The 15,614-nt window shown below is 45.9% G+C and overlaps 1 protein-coding gene across 1 annotated transcript; it reads right to left on the bottom strand.

The window, feature by feature from the left end:
- Nucleotides 1-8,563: 8,563 nt before the first annotated feature.
- DCS_00237 (uncharacterized protein) lies at nt 8,564-12,438 on the bottom strand (the record flags this gene model as incomplete). The annotated part of the gene is made up of 2 exons (XM_040797576.1): nt 8,564-8,604; nt 8,688-12,438. 2 exons carry the CDS (start codon nt 12,436-12,438, stop codon nt 8,564-8,566), a joined length of 3,792 nt encoding a protein of 1,263 aa, XP_040658459.1.
- Between the last annotated feature and the right edge of the window lie 3,176 nt (nt 12,439-15,614).

The following is a 15,614-nucleotide window of genomic DNA, read 5'->3' as shown; positions in this document are numbered from 1 at the left end:
GAATATCCACCTTCTCTGCCGTAGCTGCGAAACTGAGCTGTATAGCCAGCATTTGATAATTTGTTGTGCAAAACAGCGCCACCATGTCCGCGGGTCTGGCTATAGTTCAGTCTCGATCGATTTCAGGTTCAACCCCTCATACTGCAAAAATGTAGGCCGTATCTGGCCGTATCTGGATGTTAGCTATTGCTGGCTCTGTAGAAGTCACATTGGGAAAGAGCGACACCTTCCCTGACATCTTTTATTTGTCTCGCAGCAAGATACTCTTGTATGTACTATCGTACGGTACAGTACACGTTGATAACAGATGAGTGTTTCTGGGCAAGTTATCAGTAGTAGACATTGCCGTTTGTCCGCCATCGTTTGTACTGTTAATGCAGGTTTTACGCTGCTAAGAACTTATTGCTCTAATCGCAACTTGTAATCGCTGCATGCAAAACAGTATGGCTCATTCTCAGGTAAAAAGGACCTAACTTTACGGGTGAAAAGCGAGGTGTGCATTTGAAGGACCTTAAGGCTGACGGACTGGAAGAAGGCGATGTTGCTACATACTAGCTAGCGGACAAGGAGTTTCTTGAACCGGTCTAAGCGGCGGGAGAAAACGATAAATTTCATATCCTAATAGCAAGTTATTAAGGGCTGGCTTGAGTCTACCAAGACTCTTCGAAAACTCCTGAATTCATCGGTAGCTATAACGATATTATGTTTCTGGTGGAAATAATCAACTCGCTATTTCTTTAACGAGAGCTGAGAAATGTACTTGGTCGTAGCTTATCAGGACAAACGTAACAGCCTAAAGGTCTAAGTAGACTTCCAGAGGAATCCACCATCTCAACTGTATCGTAGGGAGCGTATTGTCCGGAGTTGCACGTGTATGTCCCATCCGATAAGTAGCAAAGAAAGTGCCATTGTAGCGCCATAGTCAGCAAGACGGGCTTCACTGGAATGACTATTTGAGAATATGTAAAGAGAAGGGACTTTGGTCATCTTGACGGCGACAACGCCATTTTGTATAAGTCGAAAGTATTGATATATAGTTCTGGGACAAGGAAAGAGTGCCAAACGGAAGTTATTTGTGCGCAATAGTCGTATTTGCGTAGCAATAAATCATTCCGGCCTAGAAATTGTCCACTGTAACCGAGTCGGAGCCCTTCCAAGCCAACGCCGATCAATTGCATCGCCGCTCCACCCCAATTGTGAGCCTGCCACCCTTAAATGTACCGGGGTTCTTATTCCTTCAGATTCATCCCCGAAGAGCATTATTCTTCTGTGACTTGGACTGATTGACGTTTAGCTCACTTTTCCCCTTTTGGGGTTATGCGGTCCGCGAATTCTAGTAGTTGTAGCAGTCCAATGTGTCATGTTCTTGCCAGAGTAAACTGCCTTGAATTAAAGCGTCTGCAACACCCAGAGGGGCTCGCCGCCGCAGACTAGCGATGTTCCGTTCCGGGATATCTTGGGCTGGTCGGGGGATGAGGTGCAATGGACAGACAGTACGGCGGACGGTTAGGCGCCGAGGCAGTCACCTTCGTTGTTGTCAGCGGCATGAAGCCACTGACGGGCTCTTGGAGGAGAGATTAGAGAATGTACCACAAAATATTGTAATAGTTGTAGTACGGTGCAAAAGACCTTGGCCGTGGAATATCTTCGTTGCACACGGAGTACACTATTTCACGACAATCTAACGGTAGCGTTTACTGAAGCGATTGATCCATGTCAGGACAACGACGCAGTGAGGACCTGTGGCCGCCTAGAGCATGGATTGCGGCAGAAGAGATGGTCGAGGGAGCGACAGAGTTCTGACCATTGAAAACCGCAATTGCCATGCTCACTACGGCACGACCAGCCGGACATGAGCGCAAATGGAGGAGACAACGGGTACGGCAAAACAAGGTACACACTAACGGCGGACCTGATCTGTAGGGTATCAGAGGAGAAACTTGGTAGACTCCTGCCGTCGCATGCCCCTAGAGAGGCCTGGAGCGCGCAGCGCTCCCGGGGGTTAAATATAGAGTACTCATAATTATACGAACCGTTTCCTCTACTCCTACGATTTTCGCCTAGCGCCCCACAACGCCCCACTATAAAAGTTTAGTGCTTATGCAGTACAAAGAGATACAAGTAATTATCTTGAGTATAATTCTTCTGTGGATATACATAACCTGACCCATGGTCGGGTAGCTGACCTGACCCGTGCGCCCTAAAATAGGAAATTTGTGGGCCGCTAAAAAGCTGACCTGACCTGTGGATCCCTTTTTTTAATTGGCTAAGACTTTTTTAAAAATGGAGCATAGGTCAGTCAGCATAAATCATTTTCGTAAAATTATATCTGTTAAACAAAACTTAACCTCTAAAAATTCTTGAAATCTTAATTCATTTCCAATCAATCAATTCACAATCAATTAACAATGGATTCTGTTATCTGCTCCCCAACCCGCTTCTACCGCGGCTAACAATGTGTTTCTACTTCTATTAAAGAAGCCGCTATTCCGTAGGATAGTTTGGTAAATGAATTAAACCTCCACCCCTCACTTAATGAGCTTCGGGCCGTCATTTTATAAGCAATAATCAATTATCAATCGATTATCGATTACTTACGTCGATGGTCCAGGCGGGGAGATGCTTCTAGCGGTAACCAGGCTTTGCGGGGTTACTTACCGGCAGCGTATGTTTTGTACGCGTCGACGTCCTATAGCGAGTTTCCGGCGGCACGGGGCATAATGAGAATCAATTATTAATTGATTCGAATTGACAATGATAATCAATTATCAATTGATAATGCAGGCGTGGAGGCGGCATAGGATTAACGTATACTGTATAAGGAAGGAAAGAGGGACCGGTTAGAAATTCATTGGTAATAAATTTTGCTATTGCTAACCTGACTTATGCTCCACTTTTAAACAATCTTTCAGCCAATTGAAAAAAAGGGATCCACAGGTCAGGTGAGCTTTTTAGCGGCCCATAAATTTCCTATTTTAGGGGGCACGGGTCAGGTCAGCTACCCGACCATGGGTCAGGTTATCACCACCCACAGTTCTTCTTGTTCCTCAATATCTTCCTCAATGTCTCTCCAGATTCTATCAATACCTCGCCTTATTGGAAGAGGCTGTACAAAAATTACATCAGCCAACTTATTATCAAGGCGGTCGTTTTCAGCCTTATCCCAATCAATATACAACATCATTTCTTCCCAATCTCTAGTACCAGTTTGCATTTTACATTGCTTTCCCATTTGCTTCCAATCTAGGCACCAATTATACATAGCTTTAGGTTTTTAGCCTTCCGGTATTTCTGGTTTGTCCTATTGCTTGTATACTCTTGCATTTGGTACCAAGTATCTCTATCCGTAATGTATCTCTGATATATAGCTAGTGGGTTATTAAATTGTAGGACTGGGGCTACTGTAGGTACAGTAGCTACTGTAGCTGTAACTACTGGAGTAGATTGTTGTTTACCCTTACCTTGTAAGGAACGTTGTTGCTTATTCTCTCGCTGTACTTGTTACTCAATAGTCTCAAATTGCGATAAATTCCTCCGGATACTTGCATGTAGCTTAGTTGTCCTATTGCTTTTGTTTTGATTTGGCTGTTGTAGGTTAGATCTTAAAGGAAGATTACCCTTTTCAGCATTACGGGGCCGGCCTCAAAGGTTCTGTACAATAGCTGGGTTACGAATACGAAGAAGTGGCCCTTCAAGATCAAGCGGCTTATCTAGCTACCAACGTGGGTGAAAAGCTTAGGCTATTACTGTAACTGCTGGGCCCGTTGTTACTAGCCGGGCCGCTGCTGTAACTGCCGGGACCGGCTGTGACTGCCGGGCCGTTGTAACTAGCCGGGCCGCTGCTGTATCTGCCGGGGCCGCTGTGACTGGCCGGGCCGCTGCTGTGACTGCCGGGACCGCTGTGACTGCCGAGGCCGTTGTGACTAGCCGGGCCGCTGTTGTGACTGCCAGGACTACTGTGACTGCCGGGACCGTTGTGACTAGCCGGGCCGCTGCTGTGCGACTGCCCGGACCGCTGTAACTGCCGGGACCGCTGTGACTGCCGGGGCTGCTGTGACTAGCCGTGCTCGATATGAATCTGGATTATGCTATGCGTTCCGCATAGCATAAGAAGCTATCTACTGTAATGCGTAGAATTACTCGTATGTATCTTTTTGTACTGCATAGGTACTAAACATTTATAGCGGGGGGTTGTGGGGCGCTAGGCGAAAAATCGTAGGAATAGAGGAAACGGTTCGTATAATTATGAGTACTCTAAATATATCACCGCAGACTAGCCTGGGTGGGCCTGCGACTTGCCTCTCATTTTGACGAGGGGCCATAGAAATCTCGCTTGTTAACTGGGTCATAGTCAAAGACGTCACCTTTCGACAGGCATCCAGCAAGCAGCTTCGGTAGCTTACAGCAAACAGTAGGGAGCTGGCAAGCCAGCTAGTGCCGGAGCATCACACCACGACGGTGTCAAGCTTGTCATGCCACGCACTAGGTTTTGGTCCCCATACATGAGGCACTTGACACCGGCTGAAGCGACGGACCACAGTCCGAGCACGCAACAGTACGGCGTTCCCGTCAGGGTCGTCAACGCAAGATCACAGTCTTTCCACATCATAAGCGACGGAATTCTACTAGCAACACCTCCAACACGTGCGAGGTCTCCCCTCTACCATAGACACAAGATTGGAACTCAGTACTATATCGCTTGTGCCCTACATTTGTGGGCAACTCTATACAGCAATCTGCCATAGAAGTCATTAGCGGTGAGCGCATTTTCGATACTGCGGAAGAATCTTTGTTGATGTGAATTGGTTTTCCCACCACAAAGGAGCGGGCCATACCGGTGAAAGGTTTTGCCCCCGGAATAAGAGACAAGGCCATTATCGTGACCGGATAGATTGTGAGTTCGGGTGCTGATCGTCTCTCCAACGTGACAGAATACACAGACACCACGAATTACCGCACTATAGGTGCACTGAGTACGATCGATTATTCATCTTTACCGGCAAGAGAGAGTTTAAGTAAAGCACTACACGATCTTCTTACGCAGTGGTGGGTTCGCTTGATAGGGAGCAGCCTGCTGTTAGTACAGAAAACAGAAACATCGACGCCGAGGACAGGTGGGCCTACAATCTCGCGGGAGAGAATTGAGATTGCTAGAATGCGCACGAACTATAGTTCCCTGATTCAAGATCTGCTTCTAGAATGTCGGAACTCGAAACATTATCGACCCAGCAGCACAAGGTTGGATGATAGCCTGCACTCCTTAACCATATTTTCCCATCTGATGGCAAGATACCGATCGCACGAATAGGACCGATATCGACGGTAGCCAACGACGCAGACGTTTGGTATATTACAAAAGATCATGTAGAGAATTTAGAGAGCCTCATGGGCCAACGCTTCATCTTACAGAAACCCACAATGGTGAAATCACGCCAACCGAGACAATGAGGCAAGGGACTGGAATACTTCTTGGAGACGCTAGGCGATAATTTAAAAGGAGGCACCGTGGACGTCCAGGCCGCTAGAGATACGAGCAAAAGCCCCATCTCCTTGCCTGTCTACGAAGTTATCGAGCGAATCAGCGAAGAGACGGACACTCAGGCAGGACAACTTCCAATAAACCTGCTCAACTTAATATTCTGGACATGACCCCCCCCCCCGGCTCCCGCGTTCCCCAATCTGCGTCGGTTCGATGTCGTCCCGGCAATCAGTTCACTCCTGTTGGCGGAGTTCACTGGACGAGCACTGCCGGTAAACGGCGCCACGCTACCCTGGTCGAGGCCAGAGAAGTCAACCTGGATCGCCCCTTAACCTTTTTATTGTTTCCCCAGCGAGGTTCTTTCACAGAATTCCACGTCGATAGCCCAAATGGAACATGGATATGTAACGAGTGGGGTTTAGAGCTTTGAATCTTCGCTTCGGACACGGACGAATCCAACATGGTCAAGATATCAGATAAAGGCGATAACTGGGTTCCCGAAATGTTTACCGCTACTACGTAACATTTACGAGAGTATTACATTGAAGACAGCCCCTTGCATCACTATTTCGATACCACCGACATTGCCCGCCCGTCCTGAATGCCTCCCAACACCCCTGCGACCAAATTCGAATCTGGCATGCCTTGCACCGGAGGAGGATGTACTTCAGTTCTGCGCCGAACTGAGCTTCACCGCAAAGATGTTTTGTTGCAATAACCTTGATAGGAATTTCACCTATTGCTTTTGCAATGGGAACCAAACAATAACAGTCCCAGACATACCGGGGGAGGAGGGGGGATACAAGCAATGCAGAGATGCAAGAGTTGTTTATAAACTAATGTCGGTACAATTTCCCGAGCACTTGTTGACGAAACGTTCGCCGCTGATAATATCGCTGTAGTTCTGAGTGCAAGGACATAACCCACCCCCATAACCGTTTCGTGTCTTTTCTTGGTTGCGTATAGATTTGAGAGAATCTCCGCTGTAATACTCCGCGTGAGAGGAATCTCAGGCAGGTGATCCCGGAACCTCGGCGGGGCGACAGCAGGGTGGGCGAGCTTCTGCTTCTTTGATGCGCAGTTGTCCACATCGTCCATTTGACGCCAAGCTGAAAACGCGCAACGTTTGCGCCGGCCAGAAGTACGTTAGCCTGTTCATGGGCTTTCAGCAACAACCATACTTGAACCATTGGCCACAGGTTTATACCCAATCGCTGCCTTTGTAGTCGGAGAAAGATGAAGAGTTCATGGTCCGTTGTACCTGGCGAATCAAGACCAATGCCATTAGTTTGTTGCCTTCCATATGCTCTATACCCAAAATATAGCCATCAAAAGCAGCTAGCACCAAACCAAAATGGAGGTTGATTTGGGACGCTACCACCGATTCCGGTTGCTGATACCAAAATTGCTGGGCTAGAATTCAAAACATTAACCTTCCATATTTCTCCCGCATGATTTATACCCCAAAGGTAACCATCATTTGTTGCCCAGACGCCACCTTGCCATTGGTTATTTTGAGGAGTAAGGCTGCCTAGCGAACGAACTGTTTCCCATTGTTTTGAAGATATACTCCATCGAACTAAGAGCGTTTCTGTATATGGGCCAACTCCCGCAGGACCGTAGCCAAAAGAGTATAAATAGTTTCCGCCACCAGGGACGGGGGTCCAATCACTAATATGAAATGCGTTATGTAATGATTGGCCGATAGCAACTATAGCTCCAAAGCTAGGGGAATTAATATCCGAAAGGTCAAGTTGGGCCCAATTAAAGCCTCCTCCGGGGGTTGCTGGAGTTGGAAAGCCGAATAAGACATAAAGTTGACCGTCTAAGCTCATACCACCACCAAAGATAGCCCCGAGATTTGTCGGGACAGTTATATATGGGAGAGGCTGAAGAGATCCACCGGCTCCAATGCGAATTAAATTTGGCGCATATGTATATGGAAAGGGAGCATTCGAATATGTTGCAGTAATATTAATTGCATAAATATATTTGTCGATGGGATTGAACCCTCCACCACCAACTCCATACGGAAGACCAGTAAATATAAAGCCATTATTAATATTTGCGTTAATCGTTGTAAGTGTACCAGAGGGCCCAACAGAATAAAAAGGCTGAGGTACAGAATCTTGCATTAAATGTCCCACAATATTACTACAAACAAGGGGGTTAACAGTAGGAACAAGAGGCTTATTGTTACCAAAGCAGCTAGCACCAAACCAAAATGGAGGTTCATTTGGGGTACTGCCTCCTATTCCCGTTCCTGAGACGTAAACAGCTGGGCCTGAAGTTAGTACATTAACCTTCCATATTTCTCCTGCATGATTTATGCCCCAAAGGTAACCATCATCTGTTGCCCAGACTCCACCTTGCCATTGATTATTTTGAGGAGTAAGGCTGCCTAACGAACGAACTATTTCCCATTGTTTCGAGGCTATGCTCCACCGAACCAAGAGCGTTTCTGTATAAGGCCCAACACCCGCAGGACCGTAGCCAAAAGAATACATATAGTTTCCGCCTCCGGGAACAGGGGTCCAGTCACTAATATGAAATGCGTTATGTAACGATTGACCAGTAGCAATAATAGATCCAAAGCTAGGGGAGTTAATATCCGAAAGGTCAAGTTGGGCCCAATTAAAGCCTCCTCTGGGGGTTACTGGAGTTGGAAAGCCGAATAAGACATAAAGTTGACCTTCTAAGCTAATACCACCACCAAAGACGGCCCCGAGATTTGTCGGGATGGTTAGATGTGGGAGAGGCTGAAGAGATCCACCAGCTCCAATGCGAATTAAATTTGGCGCATTTGTATATGGAAAGGGAGCATTCGAATATGCTGCAGTAACATTAATTGCATAAATATATTTGTCGATGGGATTGAACCCTCCACCACCAAGTCCATACGGAAGACCAGTAAATATAAAGCCATTATTAATATTTGGGTTGATCGTTGTGAGTGTACCAGAGGGCCCAACAGAATAAAAGGGCTGGGGCACAAAACCTTGCATTAAATGTCCCACAATATTACTACAATCAAGGGGACGAACCGACGGGGACGGAACATTAATGATAATAGTACCCGTTACGTCAATTCCACTTGGGGGTAGGGTTTGTGAAAATGTCGAAAGCTGCGTACCGGTAGTAGTGATGGTAGTATAAGGACCGGTAAATACACTGCTAGGAACAATAACAACAACAGTTCCAATTGTACCTGTCCCGGTTGGTAGTAGAGTAGCGGTAGATGACTGCGAGCCGGTTCCAGTGCTGGTAATAGTAGTAAATGGACCGGTAAATACGCTGCTTGGAACTACAATAATAATAGTCCCCATAATATCTGTCCCGGATGGTAGTAGAGTAGCGGTAGATGACTGCAAGCCAGTTCCGGTGCTGGTAATAGTAGTAAATGGACCCGTAAATACACTGCTGGGAACTACAACAATAACAGTTCCGATTGTACCTGTTCCGGATGGTAGTAAAGTAGAGGTAGATGACTGCAAGCCGGTTCCAGTACTGGTAGTAGTAGTAAACGGACCGGTAAATACGCTACTAGGAACCACAACAATAATAGTCCCTATTGTACCTGTGCCAGATGGTAGTAAAGTAGCGGTAGATGATTGCAAGCCAGTTCCGGTGCTGGTAATAGTAGTAAATGGACCGGTAAATACGCTGCTGGGAACTACAATAATAATAGTCCCCATAGTACCTGTGCCAGATGGTAGTAAAGTAGCGGTAGATGATTGCAAGCCGGTTCCAGTGCTGGTAATAGTAGTAAATGGACCGGTAAATACGCTGCTTGGAACTACAATAATAATAGTCCCCATAATATCTGTCCCGGATGGTAGTAGAGTAGCGGTAGATGACTGCAAGCCAGTTCCGGTGCTGGTAATAGTAGTAAATGGACCCGTAAATACACTGCTGGGAACTACAACAATAACAGTTCCGATTGTACCTGTTCCGGATGGTAGTAAAGTAGAGGTAGATGACTGCAAGCTAGTTCCAGTACTGGTAATAGTAGTAAACGGACCGGAAAATACGCTGCTAGGAACCACAACAATAATAGTCCCTATTGTGCCTGTGCCAGATGGTAGTAAAGTAGCGGTAGATGATTGCAAGCCAGTTCCGGTGCTGGTAATAGTAGTAAATGGACCGGTAAATACGCTGCTGGGAACTATAATAATAATAGTCCCCATAGTACCTGTCCCGGATGGTAGTAGAGTAGCGGTAGATGACTGCAAGCCGGTTCCGGTGCTGGTAATAGTAGTAAATGGGCCGGTAAATACGCTGCTGGGAACTACAATAATAATAGTCCCCATTGTATCAGTGCCAGACGGTGGTAGAGTAGCGGTAGATGACTGCAAGCCAGTTCCAGTACTGGTAATAGTAGTAAATGGGCCGGTAAATACGCTGCTAGGAACCACAATGATCTTGGTTCCAGTCTGGTCAGTTCCCGTTGGTGGTAGAGTAATTGTCGATAATTGGGTTCCGGTCCCAGTGCTTGTCATTGTACTAAATGGACCCGTAAATACACCGCTGGGAACTACAACAATAACAGTTCCGATTGTACCTGTTCCGGATGGAAGTAAAGTAGCGGTAGATGACTGCAAGCCGGTTCCAGTACTGGTAATAGTAGTAAACGGACCTGTAAATACGCTGCTGGGAACCACAACAATAATAGTCCCTATTGTACCTGTGCCAGATGGTAGTAAAGTAGCGGTAGATGATTGCAAGCCAGTTCCGGTGCTGGTAATAGTAGTAAATGGACCGGTAAATACGCTGCTGGGAACTATAATAATAATAGTCCCCATAGTACCTGTCCCGGATGGTAGTAGAGTAGCGGTAGATGACTGCAAGCCGGTTCCGATGCTGGTAATAGTAGTAAATGGACCGGTAAATACGCTGCTGGGAACTACAATAATAATAGTCCCCATTGTATCAGTGCCAGACGGTGGTAGAGTAGCGGTAGATGACTGCAAGCCAGTTCCAGTACTGGTAATAGTAGTAAATGGGCCGGTAAATACGCTGCTAGGAACCACAATGATCTTGGTTCCAGTCTGGTCAGTTCCCGTTGGTGGTAGAGTAATTGTCGATAATTGGGTTCCGGTCCCAGTGCTTGTCATTGTACTAAATGGACCCGTAAATACACTGCTGGGAACTACAACAATAACAGTTCCGATTGTACCTGTTGCGGATGGAAGTAAAGTAGCAGTAGATGACTGCAAGCCGGTTCCAGTACTGGTAATAGTAGTAAACGGACCGGTAAATACGCTGCTGGGAACTACAATAATAATAGTCCCCATAGTACCTGTCCCGGATGGTAGTAGAGTAGCAGTAGATGACTGCAAGCCGGTTCCGGTGCTAGTAATAGTAGTAAATGGGCCGGTAAATACGCTGCTGGGAACTACAATAATAATAGTCCCCATTGTACCTGTTCCGGTTGGTAGTAGCGTAGCTGTAGATGATTGCAAGCCAGTTCCGGTGCTGGTAATAGTAGTAAATGGACTGGTAAATACGCTGCTGGGAACTACAACAATAATAGTCCCCATTGTATCAGTACCAGACGGTAGTAGAGTAGCGGTAGATGACTGCAAGCCAGTTCCAGTACTGGTAATGGTAGTAAATGGACCGGTAAATACTCTAGTGGGAACTACAATAATAATAGTCCCCATTGTATCAGTGCCAGACGGTGGTAGAGTAGCGGTAGATGACTGCAAGCCAGTTCCAGTACTGGTAATAGTAGTAAATGGGCCGGTAAATACGCTGCTAGGAACCACAATGATCTTGGTTCCAGTCTGGTCAGTTCCCGTTGGTGGTAGAGTAATTGTCGATAATTGGGTTCCGGTCCCAGTGCTAGTAATGGTAGTAAATGGACCGGTAAATACTCTAGTGGGAACTACAATAATAATAGTCCCCATTGTATCAGTACCAGACGGTGGTAGAGTAGCGGTAGATGACTGCAAGCCAGTTCCGGTGCTAGTAATAGTAGTAAATGGACCGGTAAATACGCTGCTGGGAACTACAATAATAATAGTCCCCATAGTACCTGTCCCGGATGGTAGTAGAGTAGCGGTAGATGACTGCAAGCCGGTTCCGGTGCTAGTAATAGTAGTAAATGGGCCGGTAAATACGCTGCTGGGAACTACAATAATAATAGTCCCCATTGTATCAGTGCCAGACGGTGGTAGAGTAGCGGTAGATGACTGCAAGCCAGTTCCGGTGCTAGTAATGGTAGTAAATGGACCGGTAAATACGTTGCTGGGAACTACAATAATAATAGTCCCCATAGTACCTATCCCCGATGGTAATAGAGTAGCGGTAGATGACTGCAAGCCAGTTCCGGTGCTGGTAATAGTAGTAAATGCACCGGTAAATACATTGCTAGGAACAATAACAACAACAGTTCCAATTGTACCTGTTCCGGTTGGTAGTAGAGTAGCGGTGGATGACTGCAAGCCGGTTCCAGTACTGGTAATAGTAGTAAATGGACCGGTAAATACGCTGCTGGGAAATACAATAATAATAGTCCCCATAGTACCTGTCCCGGATGGTAGTAAAGTAGAGGTAGATGACTGCAAGCCGGTTCCGGTGCTAGTAATGGTAGTAAATGGACCGGTAAATACTCTAGTGGGAACTACAATAATAATAGTCCCCATTGTATCAGTGCCAGACGGTGGTAGAGTAGCGGTAGATGACTGCAAGCCAGTTCCAGTACTGGTAATAGTAGTAAATGGACCGGTAAATACGCTGCTAGGAACCACAATGATCTTGGTTCCAGTCTGGTCAGTTCCCGTTGGTGGTAGAGTAATTGTCGATAATTGGGTTCCGGTCCCAGTGCTTGTCATTGTAGTAAATGGGCCGGTAAACGTAGCGCTAGGTTCTACAACGATCTTGGTTCCTGTTTGGTAAGTTCCCGTTGGCGGTAAGGTTATTGTCGATACTTGGTTGCCCGTTCCAGTGCTTGTCATTGTAGTAAATGGGCCGGTAAACGTAGTGCTAGGTTCTACAACAATCTTGGTTCCAGTCTGGTAAGTTCCCGTTGGCGGTAAGGTTATTGTCGACATTTCGGTTCCGGTCCCAGTGCTTGTTATTGTAGTAAATGGGCCGGTGAACGTAGTGCTAGGTTCCACAACGATCTTGGTTCCAGTCTGGTAAGTTCCCGTTGGCAGTAAAGTTATTGTAGATAATTGGCCTCCGGTCCCAGTACTTGTAATTGTAGTAAATGGGCCGGTAAACGTGGTGCTAGGTTCCACAACGATCTTAGTTCCAGTCTTGTCAGTTCCTGTTGGCGGTATGGTTATTGTCGATAATTGGTTTCCCGTTCCAGTACTTGTAATTGTAGTAAATGGGCCGGTGAACGTAGTGCTAGGTTCCACAACGATCTTGGTTCCAGTCTTGTCAGTTCCCGTTGGCGGTAAGGTTATTGTCGACAATTGGTTTCCGGTCCCAGTACTTGTAATTGTAGTGAATGGGCCGTTAAATGTAGTGCTAGGTTCCACAACGATCTTGGTTCCAGTCTTGTCAGTTCCTGTTGGCGGTAAGGTTATTGTCGATAGTTGGGTTCCGGTCCCAGTACTTGTAATTGTAGTGAATGGGCCGGTGAACGTAGTGCTAGGTTCTACAACGATCTTGGTTCCAGTCTGGTAAGTTCCTGTCGGCGGTAACGTTATTGTCGATAATTGGTTTCTGGTCCCAGTACTTGTAATTGTAGTGAATGGGCCGTTAAATGTAGTGCTAGGTTCTACAACGATCTTGGTTCCAGTCTTGTCAGTTCCTGTTGGCGGTAAGGTTATTGTCGATAATTGGTTTCCCGTTCCAGTACTTGTAATTGTAGCAAATGGGCCGGTGAATGTAGTGCTAGGTTCTACAACGATCTTGGTTCCAGTCTTGTCAGTTCCTGTTGGCGGTAACGTTATTGTCGATAATTGGTTTCCGGTCCCAGTACTTGTAATTGTAGTAAATAGGCCGGTGAACGTAGTGCTAGGTTCTACAACGATCTTGGTTCCAGTCTGGTAAGTTTCCGTTGGCGGTAAGGTTATTGTCGATAATTGGGTTCCGGTACCAGTGCTTCTGATTGTAGTAAATGGGCCGGTAAACGTAGTGCTAGGTTCTACAACGATCTTGGTTCCAGTCTTGTCAGTTCCCGTTGGCGGTAAGGTTATTGTTAATAATTGGGTTCCAGTCCCAGTGATTGTTATTGTATTAAATGGGCCGGTAAACGTAATACTAGGTTGTACAACGATCTTAGTTCCAGTCTTGTCAGTTCCCGTTGGCGGTATGGTTATTGTTGATAATTGGCTTCCGGTCCCAGTACTTGTTATTGTACTAAATGGGCCGGTAAACGTAGTACTAGGTTCGAAAATCATTTTGGTTCCAGTCTTATCAGTTCCTGTTGGCGGTAAGGTTATTGTCGATAATTGGGTTCCGGTCCCAGTGCTCGTTATTGTAGTAAATGGGCCGGTAAACGTAGTACCAGGTTCTACAACGATCTTTGTTCCAGTCCGGTCAGTTCCAGTTGGCAGTAATGTTATAGTTGATTCTTCCCATGCGGTTCCAGTACTTCTAATTGTAGTGAATGGGCCGGTAAACATAGTACTAGGTTCCACAACGATCTTTGTTCCGGTCTCGTCAGTTCCCGTTGGCGGTAGTGTAATTGTCGATAATTGGGTTCCGGTCCCCGCGCTTGTAATGGTAGTAAATGGGCCGGTGAATGTAGTACTAGGTTCTATAATCATCTTGGTTCCAGTCTGGTAAGTTCCTGTTGGCGGTAGGGTTATTGTTGATAATTCTGATCCGGTCCCAGTGCTTGTAATTGTAGTGAATGGGCCGGTGAACGTAGTCCTAGGTTGTAAAATAATCTTGGTTCCAGTTCGGTAAGTTCCTGTTGGTGGTAATATTATTGTTAATAATTCCAATCCGCTCCAAGTACTTGTAATTGGGGTGAATGGGCCTGTAAACGTAGCAGTAGGTTGCACAATAATCTTGGTTCCAGTCTGGTATGTTCCTGTTGGTGGCAGTATTATTGTAGATACTTCCAATCCGGTTCCAGTGCTTGTAATTGTAGTAAATGGTCCTGTGAACGTAACACTAGGTTGCACAATAATCTTGGTTCCAGTCTGGTATGTTCCCGTGGGTGGTAGTGTTATTGTGGATACTTCTAGTCCGGTCCAGGTGCTTGTAATTGTAGTAACTGGGCCGGTAAAAGTAGTACTTGGTTGGACAATAATCTTAGTTCCAGTCTGGTATGTTCCTGTTGGTGGCAGTGTTATTGTGGATAATTCCAGCCCGGACCCGGTGCTTGTAATTGTGGTAAATGGGCCTGTGAACGTAACACTAGGTTGGACAATGATCTTGGTTCCAGTCTGGTATGTTCCCGTTGGCGGCAGTATTATTGTGGATACTTCCAATCCGGTCCCAGTGCTTGTAATTGTGGTAAATGGGCCTGTGAACGTAGTACTAGGTTGCACAATAATCTTGGTTCCAGTCAGGTATGTTCCCGTTGGCAGTAATGTTATTGTTGATAATTCCAGTCCGGTACCGGTGCTTGTAATTGTGGTAAATGGGCCTGTAAACGTTGTGATTTCCGTGTTTATGACAGATGTTATCAAGCATTCACCATTTGCTTGTGATCCAGTGGGACCTGTGCCGTTATTATAAATTATTTTATTATGTTCATATGACGTATATTCCCTATAAATTCCATGTTAATCGGCTACCTTGCCAAGCCATTCATGTGGGGTTTAGTTAGTGTACCTGATCCATGTATCCTTAGTAATTGTTTCGGAGCATTGAAAAACCACGGGTTGATTCTCGACGACGACTGTTGCATTGATGCATGGGAGATCAGCTTTGCAAATGGTTATAATACTGATAATGAATGTGGATATGGCTATGTTTCGCATTGAATTGGCCATTTTTGTCATCGTTTTGATACCTGAATGGGTAGTAGGTCTGCTTTATGCTCAGATATTGCGATCTGTGCGGATGCGAATAATGCAGTTTAGTCCTGCGTGGAAAATTCTATAGAATGGAAGACAGCTCGGTACACTGAAGAAAATGAACTTTACTTGATTTATTAATAAGATGTAATTAATGTATATTCATCGAAATTTATTTATATGCGGGTTATAGTTTTGTACTTCAA

This window comes from Drechmeria coniospora, chromosome 01, assembly GCF_001625195.1.
Source record: "Drechmeria coniospora strain ARSEF 6962 chromosome 01, whole genome shotgun sequence".
NCBI classification, from domain to species: Eukaryota; Fungi; Ascomycota; class Sordariomycetes; order Hypocreales; family Ophiocordycipitaceae; genus Drechmeria; species Drechmeria coniospora.
Note: the sequence above shows the minus strand (reverse complement) of the source record. Positions and strands in the feature narration are given on the sequence as shown.